We start from the raw sequence: 15,884 nt of genomic DNA on the forward strand, positions 1-15,884 counted from the left end.
AATATCACGCATGCCCATTTCAATGGCTAATTCAAAACAAAACCAAATACTGGGGCGGAAGCAGAGCAACAGGAAATTTCGTACATTACTGGTTGAAATGCAAAGTGGTACAGACACGTGGCAAAAAAAGTTCTGGCAGATCGTTATCAAGTAAAATATACATTTACCATGTGACCTACTGTATGAATACAGCACATTTTTATCATTTATTAGCGGGACATTGTCTTTTTCACTTTTTAGCTATTATGATGTTACTATGAAATTTGTGTACAAGTTTTCACATGGACATGTTTTTCTCTTGGGTATATGCCTGTCAGTAGAACTGCTGGGTCATTTGGTAACTCTTTAACCCTTTGAAGAACTACCAGGCTGGTTTCCAGGCTCTCCATTCTCATCACCAATGTATAAGGATTCCAACTTCTCCACATTCTTAACACTTTATTACAGCCATCCTAGTGGGTATAAAGTGATATCTCATTGTGGTTTTGATTTGCATTTCCCAGATGGCTAATGTCCAACATATATTCTGGTGTTTACAGGCCCTTTGTAGACCTCCTTTGAAGAATGTCTACTCATGGTCTTTACCCATTTTAAAAATTGGGTTATTTATTACAGAGCTATGAAAGTTCTCTGTATATTCTAGATACAAATCCTCTACCAAATGATTTGTAAAAATTTTCTCCCATCCTGTGGGTTGTCTTACTTTATGGATGTTGTCCTCTGAAGCACAACATCTCTTTTCTTTAATTTTGATCAAGTCCAATTTATTTTTTGTTGATGGTGCTTTTGGTGTCATATCTAAGAAACTATCACAATGTAAGTTCCCGACTCTCTTTTCTTCTAAGAGTTTTATAGCTTTACCTCTTACATTTAGATTTTTGATCTATTTAGAGTTAATACTTTTGCATGATGATATACAATTGTCCCAGTACTATTTGTTGAAAAGTAAGAATACATTTCTGAAGAGAATGTTAGTTTTCTCCAAAGAAAAAAAGGACAAAGGTGTTGAATAAAATTTATAAACTAACCCTAATCAAACATGACTATTTAAAAAATTCCATAGCACACTTTCCCTAGAGCAAAAGCAATTAACTGTGCTAAAGGCAGTGATGGAAATATTATCTTCAATGTTTTTCCAATTTATCCAGCACTTAAAATAATGCAAACCACTAATTTCTAAAATAAGAATATATTAGTACAGTCGTCAAAGTAACTAAGACACTGCAGATATGAACTAGTTTTTAGTAAAGATCAGATAGAAAACTTATTCAGTTATAAAATTTATTGAGTTACTAAAGGTGGATTTATAAAGGTGGTGACTTACAAACAGGTTTCCTTTAAATAAGATTTATCCTGGTGAATCTAAACTAATTCTATGGCAAACAAAACAAAAACCACAATGTTCAGATTTCTCAGCAATAGTTCTTAATATAAATTGCAGTGCAACTCTGATTACATTTCAAAACTTAAGCCTTTGAGGTAGAGTATAAAAAATATTAAAATATACTATTTAGGGTAAATTTCAATTAATAAAACTCAACTTATACCCAGTAAATAATCTTTTGCAATCTTTAGTTTTCTTATTAACTGTACTTTTTAACATTCATTCAATAAGAGTATTTTACATACACAGGTGAATAATGTGCTGTGCTTGCTTGCTTCTTTTATCCATTAAAATACTCCCATTTATGAAAGTACATATACCTACATGTTTTTCTATTTATCTTTTCAACTCTGGGTGTGAGAAAATTGGCCTTATTATATTTCCATCTTTGACAGTATTTAAGTTACTCCTAAATTTCTGTAAAACTTAAGACAATTTTTTTCATATCTATTATCTCAATTGACCATCTTTTCCCAAATTACTACATGCTATAAAATTCCATTATTCATTCAACACTGAAATGTTTCACTATTTTAGCCTCCCTGTAAATACGAGTAGGCTTCAGAAAAGCAGAAGTTGACATAAAAATTTCTCATTTGCTGAGGAGCATTGGGCTCTTTCAATAGGAGTCAAGTAATTATCCACTCTATTATTCAAAAGTACTATTTCAAAGTCCAGAGACAATAAATTGTGAAAATTACATCACCTGTGTACGTCCCTAAAACTATAATCCCCAGCTTCACTGCAGCACAAGGAACTATTTCATGGCTCAGATGCTTACTGTCCGTCTGATAAAGCATAAATATTTCTATTTTAGGATACCCTGGCAAAGGGATTTTGTGGTATCTGATATCTTAATTTAGCCTAAATCTAAAACCATTAATTTTCATATGTAAATAAAACTATACTCAAGGTATTCTGTCAACCAAAGCTCATTTAAGGAATGTAGTCTATTTGTAAAAGGAGTCAATGTGTTGTGACTCCTAGTTGTTATTTTCTCGTTTTTAAAGTAGATTGAACAAATTAAAATTATGTCCAGTCACATTAGTCAGTCTTACGGTACTAAATTCAAAGCCAGTACTTCTTGTCTAGTCCGCTCTTACTGCTTTGTTCAGGTTGGTAATGTTAAAATGCCGCAAACCATACCAAAGTTCAAGCAGATTTTATAAAATATGCAAGTTGTAAATTCCAAGAATACAAACCCGTCCACTGTGCAGAATGATCAATTTAGAAAATATGGTAGGATGAACTTGAAAATAAGTGTTGACCAACTATTCTTAATATAAATTTAAATTTATTTTGGGTCTCTCCTTTGAATGGATATCCATGGTTACTTAGCAGATGCCTGAATTTATTGGTATTAGCAAAACTTAAACATTTGCAACCCTCTAAAGATGACCAGTGTTTCCTTGACATTTTCATTTCAAGTCTTTCTGGCTGTTTTATAGGGAAATGAGCTCTATCTTTAGCTCTCAACTTTAAGAAGCAGATATAATTCCCTCTGTTTAGCTCTCAACTTTAAGAAGCAGATTATTATATCTTTTAGTAACTTTACAAAGTGATTGATGGCACACACTTCTCCATCAAAGAGATGCTCATCTAAATCTACAAAAAGATAACTATGTCCAGAAAGCTCACATAATATTTCCTGTTGAAGATGTAATTCCCTCTGTTTAGGAAGTTGTTCATAAACTGGCATTTTTGAATGGGTTCTTACAGCCTGCTCACAAATGTTTATGACTCGACATAAACTTTTTGAAGGAATATGCAAACCATTCTTCTTTTTAACACACAACAGTGACCCAATTTTAGAGGCTTTGAGATCCGATGCATACAGTGCACTGACACAGTCCTCACAAGTTAAAAGAGTTGATAATGTATCTGCAACATAACCAGCACAATAGGTGAGATTTCGCCTATAATCTGATAGGTCTAGTAATGCCTCACTTAGTGAACAATTAGACCAGTCTAGGCAAATATCCTCATTGTGAAAAGGAGTCTTTATAATGTTGACACCATAATGACGTTGAACTGTCCCCAGGTTTATGTCTGTCCTTCGAGCAATTGAGATGTCGAGGATGCTCAGGTCACTTAGAAAAACTTCACCTTGTAATCTGTATCTGGTCTCCAAATTATGGTAAGCTTTCTCGAATGCCATGCAGGTAGGGTTAGAACTGGTTGCTAGTATTTTTCTAAGCATCTTTAGAAATAATTCCAGATGGTCTTGACTGAATTTGTAAGTAAGAAGATATGGAAAAGGCCTTACCTTTGGGAAAACATAATTTTGATAGAGCCATTTTAAGCTCTCAGCATTAAGCAAAAATCCCAAGAATCCTAGTTTTCGCTTACCTTTAATTATTTGATTATTGTTAGAATCAGATAATGTAACAAAAATCGTCTTGGCTTCAGTTAATACCTGATTAATTTTATTAAAAGTTGCAAGCATTAGAGGTCCTTTAAGTTCCTTTCCATAATAGTTCCTACTATTAAAAATGTCAAAGAGATTATTAATTAAGCGTACAAAGTGGATGGTACCAATACAATTTTGAAAAGGTGGCAGGCTTAATGACAGCAAACATTCTAACGCACTGGCCACACTCTCAGTGAAGAGTTGGGCAGCTGAATTCACTTTTAGTACATGGTTTTTCAAATTTGCAAGTTTTCTTGGGATTCTTTCCATGTTTGATAATTCCTGTTCCTCTAGTGCTACCAAGTCCACAAGGTGCTGCCAATGTGCTGTGCCATTACTAAACTGAATGCTTTGAAAACTCTGAAATGCATTTCTTATTAATCTAAGCAAGTGGCAAGAATCAAAGAAGTATGCAATCTGTTGACCAGAAGATGAAGGATGCTGGAATGTGTACTTCATGTTGTCTTCATCAATGTGTATCCCCAATGCTTTTGCCATCTGAACACTCTGAGCTGTAGCATCAGACGTAACAGCCACAACTGTGATCCCTATGTCACTCAGTTTGCCAATAGTAAGACGAAGCAGCTGAGCTTGCAAATATCCAGACGCTTTGTTTACAAAAAAATAACCAAGAGGTGTTTTCCAATGACCACAAATACCCACTGCCATCAACAAAACAGTTTCTGAGGCAAGTGGCATTTCATCAGCATCAAGTTTGCCAAGACCAAAGTCCATAAACCCTTGCAAATGTTGACTGCTGGGATCCCACTGAACCTGTTGCTTGAGAGATACACCTTTTATTATCAGTGAACAATACTGATATAGCTGGTCTCCATTCTCTACTCTTTGTTGAAGAAAAGAAAAAACGTTGCTGTTGAAACCTGGACTGGGTTTGCATTTGGATAACCATCTGGAAAATAAAAAAATTGAAAAATATAAGACACAAATGAAGAAATTAAAAAAATTTAAAAAGAGAGAAAATGCTGCCCGGCAGGTGTGGCTCTGGTTAAGCGTTATTGACCCATGCACCAAGAGGACAGTTTGATTCCTATTTAGGGCACATGCCCAGGTTGTGGGCTCAATCCCCATTGGGGTGTGCAGAACGCAGCTGATGGATATTTCTCTCTCATCAATGTTTCTGTCTCTCCCTCTCACTTGCTCTCTAAAATAAATAAAAAGCATACTTCTTTTTTAAAGGAGAGAAAATGCCTTAAATGGTACTGAAGTAGCCTTAAATCTCTAAAGAAATAAAGCCAAGTGTAAGTAGCCAAATTCTCAAGTAAATAGAATTATCATAAAATAGTAAGATAATAGAGAAACTTAGAAACAGAGTAGTATTTTAAGATGCAAACATACCACAAAATAATTTTTAATTTCTCATTTACTTCTTTTAAAGTATATAAATCAATTACTCAGTTTGTTCTAATTGATGTATTTAGAATTCAGATCATAAACCAGTCTGACCTGTAAATTCACTGAAATGAGGAAATTGTTGAAGGGGAAGGAAACTTTGGGGACGTATAGTACATCTACCTCATTTTATAGTTAGGAATCTGGGACAGAGGGAAAGGTTAAGCCTCTTGACCTATATTGTGCTGCTAGTTATGCACAAGTGTGAAACCCAGCTTTGCTGGTGCCTTGTTCAGTTTTTCTCATTGCTCCTTATAGCTTCAAAAGTATACTCTTAGGGGCAATTAAGGGAGTCTCCAATGTAAATGTCCAATAGCTGGAGAATGCCTGAGTTACTAGGATGCAATTCCCTGATAATATGCAGCTATTAAAGATCACAACTAGCCCTGGCTGGTTTGGTTCAGTGGATAGAGCGTCGGCTGTGGACTGAAGGGTCTCTGGTTCGATTCCAGTCAAGGGCACATGCCTGGGTGGCGGGCTCGATCCCCAGTGGGGGGCCTGCGGGAGGCAGCCAAAAGGTGATTCTGTCATCACTGATGTTTCTATTTCTCTCTCCCTCTTCCTTCCTCTCTAAAATCAATAAAAATATATATTTTTTAAAAAAGATCACAACTATGTAAAAAACTAGTAATCTAAGTCCAGAAAAAAGCCTGTTAGAAAATTCCCTGAATGGTAACAATAATTGCCTATATATAATATAGAGGAACAATGAATGACTTTTCCTTCCTTTCTCTAATTTCTAAATGTTTTAGTAGTAGTATTTTAATAGTGTATATGGAGAAAAATTCTCATTCATTTTTTAAGAGGGGATATAATGTACAGTCTGGTGACTATAATAAATAATACTGTATTGTATATTTGAAAGTTGCAAAGAGAGTACATCTTAAAAGTTCTCATTACTACCTGGCCAGTTTGGTTAAGTGGTTGGAGCACTGGCCCATGGACCAAAGAGTTACAGGTTCCATTCCTGGTCAAGGGTATGTACCTGGGTTGCGGGTTCCATCTCCAGCCCTGGTTGGGGCACACGCAGGAGGTGAACAATCAATGTGTCTCTCTCACATCGATGTTTTTTCCTCTCTCTCTTTCTCTTCCCCTTCCTCCCTGCACTCTTCTCTAAAAATTAATGGAGAAACTATCCTCAGGTGAGGATTAACCAAAAAAAAAGAAAAAGTTGTCACCATAAGAAAAAAATGTTGTGTGTGTGATGGATGTTAACTAGACTTATTGTGGTGATCAATTTAAAATATGTACAAGTATTGAATAAATGTACTCCTGAAACTAATAGAATTTTATGTCAATCACATCTCAATTTACAAAAAAAGATGTTTTCCCCAAAATGGAAAAAAAAAAAAGTCATGATAATTGAGGCCCTTTCTCCCACCAGGCCTCAATTTCTCCCTTCTTTAAAATGAGGGGGTTTAACTACATGGTATCTAAGAGTTTCTTCAACTCAGAGCCCCTGTGACTCTGTTTTCAAGTTGGAGCAACAAGAAACCAAAGAGGCACCTTCCAGAAGAGATAGATGGCTCCTGTCAATCCTGGCTCGTCTCTGCCCCAACTCCAATTAAATGGAGTGCTGGTTTTTAGACAGCAACTTGAGATACACTGTCTTTCTTATAGCTATTCGAAATCCTAATTACCATGTAGGCATTCTTTCAATTGCACAAATATTCATCAAGGGACCATTGTGTTCCAAGCACTGCTCAGGATTAGGGTGTTTGGGTATAACAAAGAACCAGATGTAGGCCTTGTACTTGGGCAGCTCATAGTATAGTGTGGAACACAGTGTTATTGTACTTAAGATTCAGTTCCATATAGTGTGTGCAAGAGAAGTGCCTAAACCAGAATTGGGAGAAGAATGGTAGGCCAGGCTTCTAAAAGGATGTAATACCTAGTCTGAGTCTGAAAGGTGAGGATCAATCATCAGTACTAACAGAAAGAATGGGCATTTCAGGCAGACGGAATAGTAAGTCCCTAAAGCAAGAAGCAAGAAATGCCTTACAAATGGAGCAAGAGAGCAGAGTGGAAGGTAAGAGAGAAGCTGCAGGGCCAGGAGAAGCCACATTGCAGGAAGCTCAGGAAGCCACAGGAAGGAATTGGCCTTTGGTCTATGGGAAATGGGAGGCTTATGCAGCAGGAAAGTAACTGGTATGGGTTGAATTGTGCCCCTCAAAAATGTTATATTGTAATCCTAATCCCCAGTACCTCAGAATGTGACCTAATTTGGAGATAGGGTCTTTATAGCGGTAATCAAGCTAAAATGAGGTCACTCCAACATGATTGTATCCTCATAAAAAGAGGGAACTTAGACCAAGAAACACATAATGGAAGAAACACAGGAGAAGACTACCATCTACAAGTCAAGGAGAGAGGCATGGAATAGACCCTTCCCTCACAGCCCTTAGTAGGAACTAACCCTGCAGACACCTTGATTTTGGACTTGTAGCCTCCAGAACTCTGAAACAATAAATTTCTGTTTAAGCCAAGTAAATAAATAAAAGTAAAGAGAAATCAGTAAAACCAGAAATCAGTAAAATCAGTGAAAATTGAATATTAAATTTATAAGGTATTAAAATACAGTCACTGTGTTATTTGCTTTACAGTAAGAAAATTACAAATATATCTTTGTATTTTGATCACAAATCCAAAAAAATTATTTATCATAATCTGGGCTCTGGACAACCTTCATTGGCATCAAACTACCAATGAAGGTTGTCCAGAGCTTTAAAAAATTCAGATTTTTAAAAATATGTAATTTTTATTGATTTCAGAGAGGAAGGGAGAGGGAGAGATAGAAACATTAATGATGAGAATCACTGATTGGCTGCCTCCTGCACGCCCCTTACTGGGGATCGAGCCCGAAACCTGGGCACGTGCCCTTGACTGGAATCGAACCTGGGACCCTTCAGTTCGCAGGCTGATGCTTTATCCACTAAGCCAACCCAGCTAGGGCAAAATTCAGATTTTTGTTCTTTGCTTCAAACCAATGGTATCATTCTAGAACCCTTCTAGATTTTCTAAGATAGTCACATATTAAGACTACTGAAGTGTATTAGAAATTCCAACACTTCAAGATTTGAATTGTATCACTCAGAATGTCTCTATCATTTAGCAGATGCAAAAGATGTCAGACTATATGTCTTCATTTTGTTGGTGAAAACATTGATTGTGCTAATATGTAAACACCAAATAGGAAGTTTTTAAAAAGGGAAATGGACTAATAAAGGAGAGTGTGAATACTAATAGCCTTAATCTCTATAATGCAATAAAGTAATTCACTTACGTTCTCAGGATGGAAGAATGAGGCAGTTTAAGAATCTTTCTTATATAATCATAGGCTTTGCTACTGCACAAATAGAGTGTACATGCAAATTGCTTCATTTCTGTAGAGTACTCAGATGTTTCACTCCAGTTGTACAATTCCCATTTAAAATCTGTTAAAATAAATTTATTTATTCTTTTGTGATGAAAAACGTATACAGTAACATTTTCAGGTATAGAGCATAAAATTTTCATTTAAAATGCACTGGGCACCAAAATTTAAATACAATCACATCTTAACTGATTTTGTTCAGAGATTAATATCCTATCTTTGAGCCTGTAAACCAACTTATCTTGAATCATTTCACTAGAAAGAGGGAAGAAAAAAGTTTCCAATGAATCACTGTATTTAACTTCACTGACAGCCTAAGTAGAGATTTTTAGAGACACAGGAAAGAAAAGAAAATAACTGGATAAAATTAAGCCTCTTGATTATAAGGAGATTTTTTGTTTTATTTGTTCCCTGGTTACTTTTATATGAGGGTAAAAATTAGTCATGAGAAACATTTCTGGGGAATGTTTGGATTGAACAGACAATCTTTCCTACCACTGAGAAAAAACAAAACAAGCACCCCTGTTCCCGGTGGGATATCTATTAATTACCTCTATTCCTCACTTGGAAAAACACAAAATATTCTCCGCTAGAGATACCTACTCTTCTAGAAGCAGGACATGCTCCTTATTCACCAGAATGTAAATCCAAATTATCTGCTTCTCTCATCAAAGAGTAAGTTGGCAATTCTTATTTTGCCCCTCTTTAAACATCCTGGTTCACAAAGACTAGGTAGTTTTTCAAATGGACACATATATTTATTCTATGGAATATTTTAGAAAATATTTGGAGATTTATACAATTTTCATACTCAAAGGGATTCTGCAAATTATCTAGTTCAACTCCATTGTAAAAGGACTTGAGTGATAAATTATGTAGCAGTTAAAACTGTAAAGAATTTGAGCCTGGCTGGTGTGGCTAAGTGGATGACCATCAACCTATGAACCAGGAGGTGGCGGTTCCATTCCTGATCAGAGCACATGCCCAGGTTTCTGGGGTCATACCCCAGGGTGGGGATAGGGGATGGGGTGTGGGATGCAGGAGGCAGCTGATAGATGATTCACTCTCATCACTGATTTTTAAAAAAATATATTTTATTGATTTTTTACAGGGAGGAAGGGAGAAGGATAGAGAGTTAGAAACATCGATGAGAGAGAAACATCGATCAGCTGCCTCTTGCACACTCCCCACTGGGGATGTACCCACAACCAAGGTACATGCCTTTGATCGGAATCGAACCTGGGACCCTTGAGTCCGCAGGCCGAAGCTCTATTCACTGAGCCATACCGGTTAGGGCACATCATTGGTATTTTTCTCTCTCTTTTCCTCTCCCTTCCTCTCTAAAATCAATAAAAATATCTTTTTAAAAAAATGAATTTGAGGTAGGGGAACAAAGGGGGGAAAAATGGAGGGCATCTGTAATACTATCAACAACAAAAATAAATTTTAAAAAAGAATGAGATAACATGGGTAAACATTTTATAAAAAGTGAAAAGTACACCATCTGGTATAAACCGTCTGATCTCAACTCTGGGTAATAGGATTATCTGTTATTTTTATCATTTATATACTTCTTTGCTATTCTTTTTTTTTTTTAAATATGTTTTATTGATTTTTTACAGAGAGGAAGAGAGAGGGAGAGAGAGCTAGAAACATCGATGAGAGAGAAATATCGATCAGCTGCCTCCTGCACACCCCGCACTGGGGATGTGCCCGCAACCAAGGTACATGCCCTTGACTGGAATCGAACCTGGGACCCTTCAGTCTGCAGGCCGTCGCTCTATCCACTGAGCCAAACCGGTTAGGTCATTCTTTGCTATTCTTAGAATAAACATATTACTTTTAAAATTGGAAAACCATAAAAGGATTGTGGTGATTACCTTTCATTCTTCTTGCTTATGCTACGGAGATTTTTCACTTCTCAGCCAAAAAGCATGTTTTCATAAGCAACAGCAAAGTAAATACAGGTACTTAAGATATTTCAGAAAACTTAAAAGCTATTTTGTAAATATTACAGGTCATTGGGGAGCATACCTGAAAATTGTGCTCGTAGCAGACACTCTGTTTCTTCAGAAAGTAGTCTCTCTTCTACCAGTGCATCAATTAATTGTAAACCCTCTCGCTTCTTGATCATCCTGTAGTTTTTGACAGGAACAAGTCTTTTTTTGGACAATGGTAGCATCTGTTGCACTTCAGCCAGTTTCTCTGCTTCTGTCAAAGGTCTCTTTAAACTGTAGTTATGGTCCTCAGTAGCAACCTCTTCAGAATCATCAGGAAGTGGCTCTTTTAGGATTTTCTGTCTTGCTTTACCGTTTTGTTGTACATCTTGAAGAACCTATGACAGAAAAAAAAAAATTACAATTATCTTAGGAATTATCACACAGAAGATTATAATAATACCACTGAACACAAAGCACTCACCTGGTTGCTGTGGAGTCAGTTATGAAAGAGAAGTCATAATCTCTAATTTTTAAAAAATGTATAGTCTGTAGGACAATGTAAACAGGGTTTCTTTTTTCTTTTTTGCATTTATACAGAAATGGTAATACAATGCTGAAAGTTTCTGAAATGATTAAAGTAACTAGAGAAAGGTGGTAATTTGTGCATATATATGAGTTTTGAGTGGTTCTTTGAAGGTGCAATAACATGGCTTAATGGAGGGGACAGGGAAGTTACTTGTGCCAAAAGGAAGGCATAGTGGACAGAGCCTAAGTGTTGGAATTACTAGTAAGACTAACCAGTGTTCGAATTCTGGCTCCCTTACTTGTTAGCTGTCACCTAATCTCTACAATCCCACATCTCCTCATTTGTTTTGAGGACACAAAAATATATGTAAATCTCCTAGTATAATGCCTAACTATTGTAGGTCTTAATAAATAGTAACTATTATTGATTTTACACAAAAGCATGAAAGCAAGTCAATTTACTGTGGGTAAGTATATGTGGTTCAAAACAATAGTTCAAAGCAATCAAAAATACACAGATCAGTTAAATAGGAAGCTTTGGAACTTATGAGTTTGGATTTAACACCAGCTATTATTCTTTTGAATAGGGGAATAAGAAAAAACAACACCAAAAGAAGTAGACTCCATTGAATAAGAGGAAGGTAAGGGTAATAGTAGCAGGCTAAAACAGATGACTATGCAGCCTGTACAGTGACTGAGCCATGTAAAAGAGTGTGGCTAAAGGGTCAAAGGATAAAATAAAAACAATCAGCCCGGCCAGTGTGGCTCAGTGGTTGAGCATCGACTTTTGAACCAATACTGGTGACTGACCCATAGAAAGTCTTCTATTTCTGTATATTCCTCTATGTCAACACTAATAATTAGGTACATCTTTCATCAAAATCAGGAACATTCTTAGGAGGAGCCAAAAAAGGGGGGTAATTTCAAAGTATTATGAAAACTGTCAGATATGGGCCCAGCTGGCATAGCTCAATGGTTGAGGGTCTACCTATGAACCAGGAGGTCACAGTTAAGATTCCAGGTTGGAGTACATGCCTAGGCTGCTGGCTCAATCCCTGATGTGGGGCGTGTATGAGGCCCCTCTTTCATCATTGCTGTTTCTATCTCTCTTCCTCTCCCTTCTTCTCTGAAATAAAAAAAATACATTTTTTAAAAAACTGTCACATAAAAGCCTGAATTCTAAGTCCAGGCTTTTTTATGCCCCCAAGTTGATTTTTGGGATCAGCTTAGTAACCTCTATGTATATTTACACATATGACCTGCATTTATATACCTTACTTTTTATCAAGCTCCAAAAGCAGTATTACTAATATTACAGATTTAAATGTAAACAAAACTAATTTTCTAAGCATTTAAAATTTATTGGATTTATTTTAAGACACAGGGTGTTGTTGTTTTTTAAATCTTTGCAGATTTTAGCTATAATGTAAGCTATCTTCATTTTTAAAGCCTCAGTAAAATTTAGTTTTGTTTACACCTAGATTTAAGTACCTTGTATAGAGAAACAGAAGGCACAGCTCCTTTTTTCAGCATTCTTCTTAAGCCATATGACTCAAAGTCACTTTCGAGAAAATGTTTGGAACATAGCATAGCACTTGGTCCTGGGATCCAAATCTTTTTGCTTCTGGGGTCCACGCGATTAACAGCCCTGATCCATTTTGAGCGCAGTATGGTATCAGTTGGAAATCTACAGCAATCATATTAAAGTTCTATTAACATGAAAATGTTATAGTAATGATACAGCAGATATAAACCCATTTATTATTTAACTGCTTTATATAAACATTAAGTCCAGTTAAAGTTTAATTTACTTAATCTGATTTCATTTTTCAAAATTATTTCATATTTCTGAATCCAGAAATTCAATAGTGATCCTGTCCCAATTTGTATGGGGGCAATCCTTATATTAAATATCCCACCACATTGTGCCTTTACTGCCTACACTGAACAGAATCAGCTCAGATTTAATGTGTTTTCCTTTTCTGGCAATTTTCCCCCCATGACGATTTTAAACCAGGTCCACAAATTCTTTGGTACTCTTCCTTCCAAGAGGTGAAGCCTAATTCCCCTCCCGTTGAGTGTGGGCTGGAGTTAAGTGATTTGCTTCTAAGGAATACAAAAAGAGCAGAAGTGACAGTGGGCAATGAAATTGGATCATAAAAGGCACTGAGGCTTCCCCCTTACTCTACTGAATGGTTTTTCTCCAAGTGGAAGTTATCTGCCATGTCATAAGCAGCCCTATGAGCTCCACTTGGCAAGAAACCCAGGCCTCCAACCAAAGGACCTGTGAGTGAGCCTTGTTGAAAAAAGCCCCTCAGCCTCAGTCAAGCCTTATTCAGTCTTTCCTTTTTATAATATATTTTCATTAATTTCAGAGAGGAAGGGAGAGGGATAGAAACATCAGTGATGAGAATCATCAGTAAGCTGCCTCCTGCACGCCCCTCATTAAGGATCTAGCCTGAAACCCCTGCATGTGCCCTGACCAGATATAGAACCTCCACTTCCTGGTTCATGGGTCAATGCTCAACCACTGGGCCACACTGCCCGGCAAGCCTTCAATCAGGATACCCTGTAACAAGAGCTAATCCACTCCTGAATTTTTAAAAAATCTTTATTGTTGAGAGTATTGCAGATGTCCCCTTTTCGTTTTACCCCCAATGCCCTTCTCCGCCCCATTTCTGCCCTAATCCAGGCATTCACCCAGTGTCTGTGTCCATAGATAATGCATATATGCATATAAGATTTTTGGTTAATCTCTTCCTACCCCACTCTGAGATTCCTGTCTGTTCCATGCCTCTAATTTTACTTTATTCATCAGTTTATTTTGTTCATTAGATTCCTTGTTCATTTACTTTTAGATACAACTGTTGATAGATATGTACTTATTCCCATTTTATTGTTCATTTATCTCCCCCCGCCCCCCTTCTTCCTCGTCTTAAAGAATACCCTTAGCCTGGCAGGTGTGGCTCGGTGCTTGTGCGACCCATAAATAAGGTTCCAGTTGGATTCCCAGTCAGGGCACATGCCCAGGTTGCAAGCTAGATCCCAGGGGGGGGGGGGGGGGGGGGGGTGTAGGACATGCAGGAGGAAGCTGATCAATGATTCTCTCTCATCATTGATATTTCTCTCTCTCCCTTCCTTTCTGAAATCAATAAAAATATGTATTTTTTTAAAAAAGTGCTTTGTCAATGGCTTAACTCTACATCTCACATTACCTTAATAGTTTATTATTTTTTAAATCCCCACTGGAGGATATTGTTTATTGATTTTTAGAGAGGAGGGGGGAGGGACATAGAAGTAGGGAGAGAGAGGTAGAAGGGGGGAGAGAGGGACAGAGAGAAACATCCATGTAAGAGAGAAACATCCATCAAAACTTCAGTCTGTTGATTTGCCTCCCCCTTGCGCCCCAACTGGGGGTCCAATCGCAACGTGGGTTAAGTGCCCTGACCGGATGGAACCCACAACCTTTTTGGTGTACCAGACACCGCTCCAAATAACTGAGCCACCCCGCCAGGACTAGTTTACTTCTTTGTAAAGTATACATCTGTCTTTGAGGACGTTTTACCCATGTTTCTATTTCCCAATGTGCCTTGAACATTGATTGTAATCCTGGGCCATAGATGTGGGTTCAATTTAGATTGGTCTGAAGATCTGCCCTCCTCTGGGGCCAAAGGAAACTTCCTCGCCATGACCGGATTCAGCCAGAATACGTCCGGCCTTGCAGCGCTCGGCGACTGCTACTGAACAACTGGTAAGGACCGGCACGGCTGGTGAAAACTGACCTGGACTCACGCCCATGAGCAACCCACACACTAAATGGAAGCGCACGCCTTCCACAGCTCTTTCAAATTCCCCTCCCTTCCCGTCTCCTCACGTTCAATAAACCAAAAAAGGAAGCACAATTCCTTTCAAGTAACTGTCGCGAAAAGCCATAGGCAAGCAGTAGGCATTGAGGAAGTATGAGCAATTTGGAGGTAAACACTGAGCGGGAAAAAACGAACGATTTTAACCCTCCCAGTTCCCGGGTTTCCTTCCCCCGAGTCCCACGTTACTCGGGTCAAGCCCGTCACGTGGACGGCGCCACACTCAGCCCCACCTCCTTACTCCCCCCACCCGCCCCGGCCTACGGCCCGCCTGGCAGTGCCAGGAGTTAAGACAGCTCCGAGGCTGCTCTCACGCACGAATGGAAAGAGTAGCCGTGCTTGCGGCTCTGCAGGGTGTCCCGGGTGCTGCAACCCACAGCGGAGCAACTTCGGGCCATCTTCTTGGAACGTGGGGTCCCACTTCCGGCGCCCCCCGGAACCGCATGAATCGCGAGAAACTTAGCTCCACCCGCTGAGGGTCCGCGACCTTTATTTGTCGGGAAGGCGGGCTTTTAAGGCGCAGGACTCTTATCCTTCCTTCCTGTGGGCGCTACGCTAGACGCCGTGACCAATCACAGGCTGCGTGGTGTCTCGGCAGCCAATCGGAAAGGTCAAGGGCACGAAGACGAGCACTCGATCGCCCCGCCCTCTCGGTTCGAGGGTGGTTGGGGCGTTGTGTTGGAAAGGGCCTGTTTTCCTGTCCTTCTCTCCCGCTGTGGCTAAATCCAGTGCCATCGCGCTCTTTGTGAGGCTGACCCTGAGAATGGGAAGCCGAGGGGCGAGACCAGCGTGACGGAGAAGCCAGGGGCGCTGGGTCTCCGGCTGAAAGGAAATGGAAGCTGTGGTGGGAAGAAGGGAGAGGAATAAACGCGTGTGCCCTAGAAATAGTGAAGGCACATTGGGCCAAAAATAAGTTATTTAGAGAGGCATTTCATTTTTTTATTTTTTTGCGTTGTAACTGGTTACTTCCCTGAGGCGG

General features: G+C 38.5%; 1 protein-coding gene across 1 annotated transcript; it reads right to left on the reverse strand.

Moving 5' to 3' along the window:
• Positions 1 to 1,652: 1,652 nt before the first annotated feature.
• Positions 1,653 to 15,374, reverse strand: THAP9 (THAP domain containing 9). The gene is made up of 6 exons (XM_054727782.1): positions 15,224 to 15,374; positions 12,534 to 12,729; positions 10,612 to 10,912; positions 8,488 to 8,638; positions 2,895 to 4,704; positions 1,653 to 2,860 (listed from the first exon to the last, which is right to left on the reverse strand). The coding sequence occupies exons 1-6, from the start codon at positions 15,301 to 15,303 to the stop codon at positions 2,612 to 2,614; spliced, it is 2,787 nt and encodes a 928-aa protein (XP_054583757.1). The 5' UTR covers positions 15,304 to 15,374; the 3' UTR covers positions 1,653 to 2,611.
• Between the last annotated feature and the right edge of the window lie 510 nt (positions 15,375 to 15,884).

Source organism: Eptesicus fuscus, chromosome 2, assembly GCF_027574615.1.
Source record: "Eptesicus fuscus isolate TK198812 chromosome 2, DD_ASM_mEF_20220401, whole genome shotgun sequence".
NCBI lineage: Eukaryota > Metazoa > Chordata > Mammalia > Chiroptera > Vespertilionidae > Eptesicus > Eptesicus fuscus.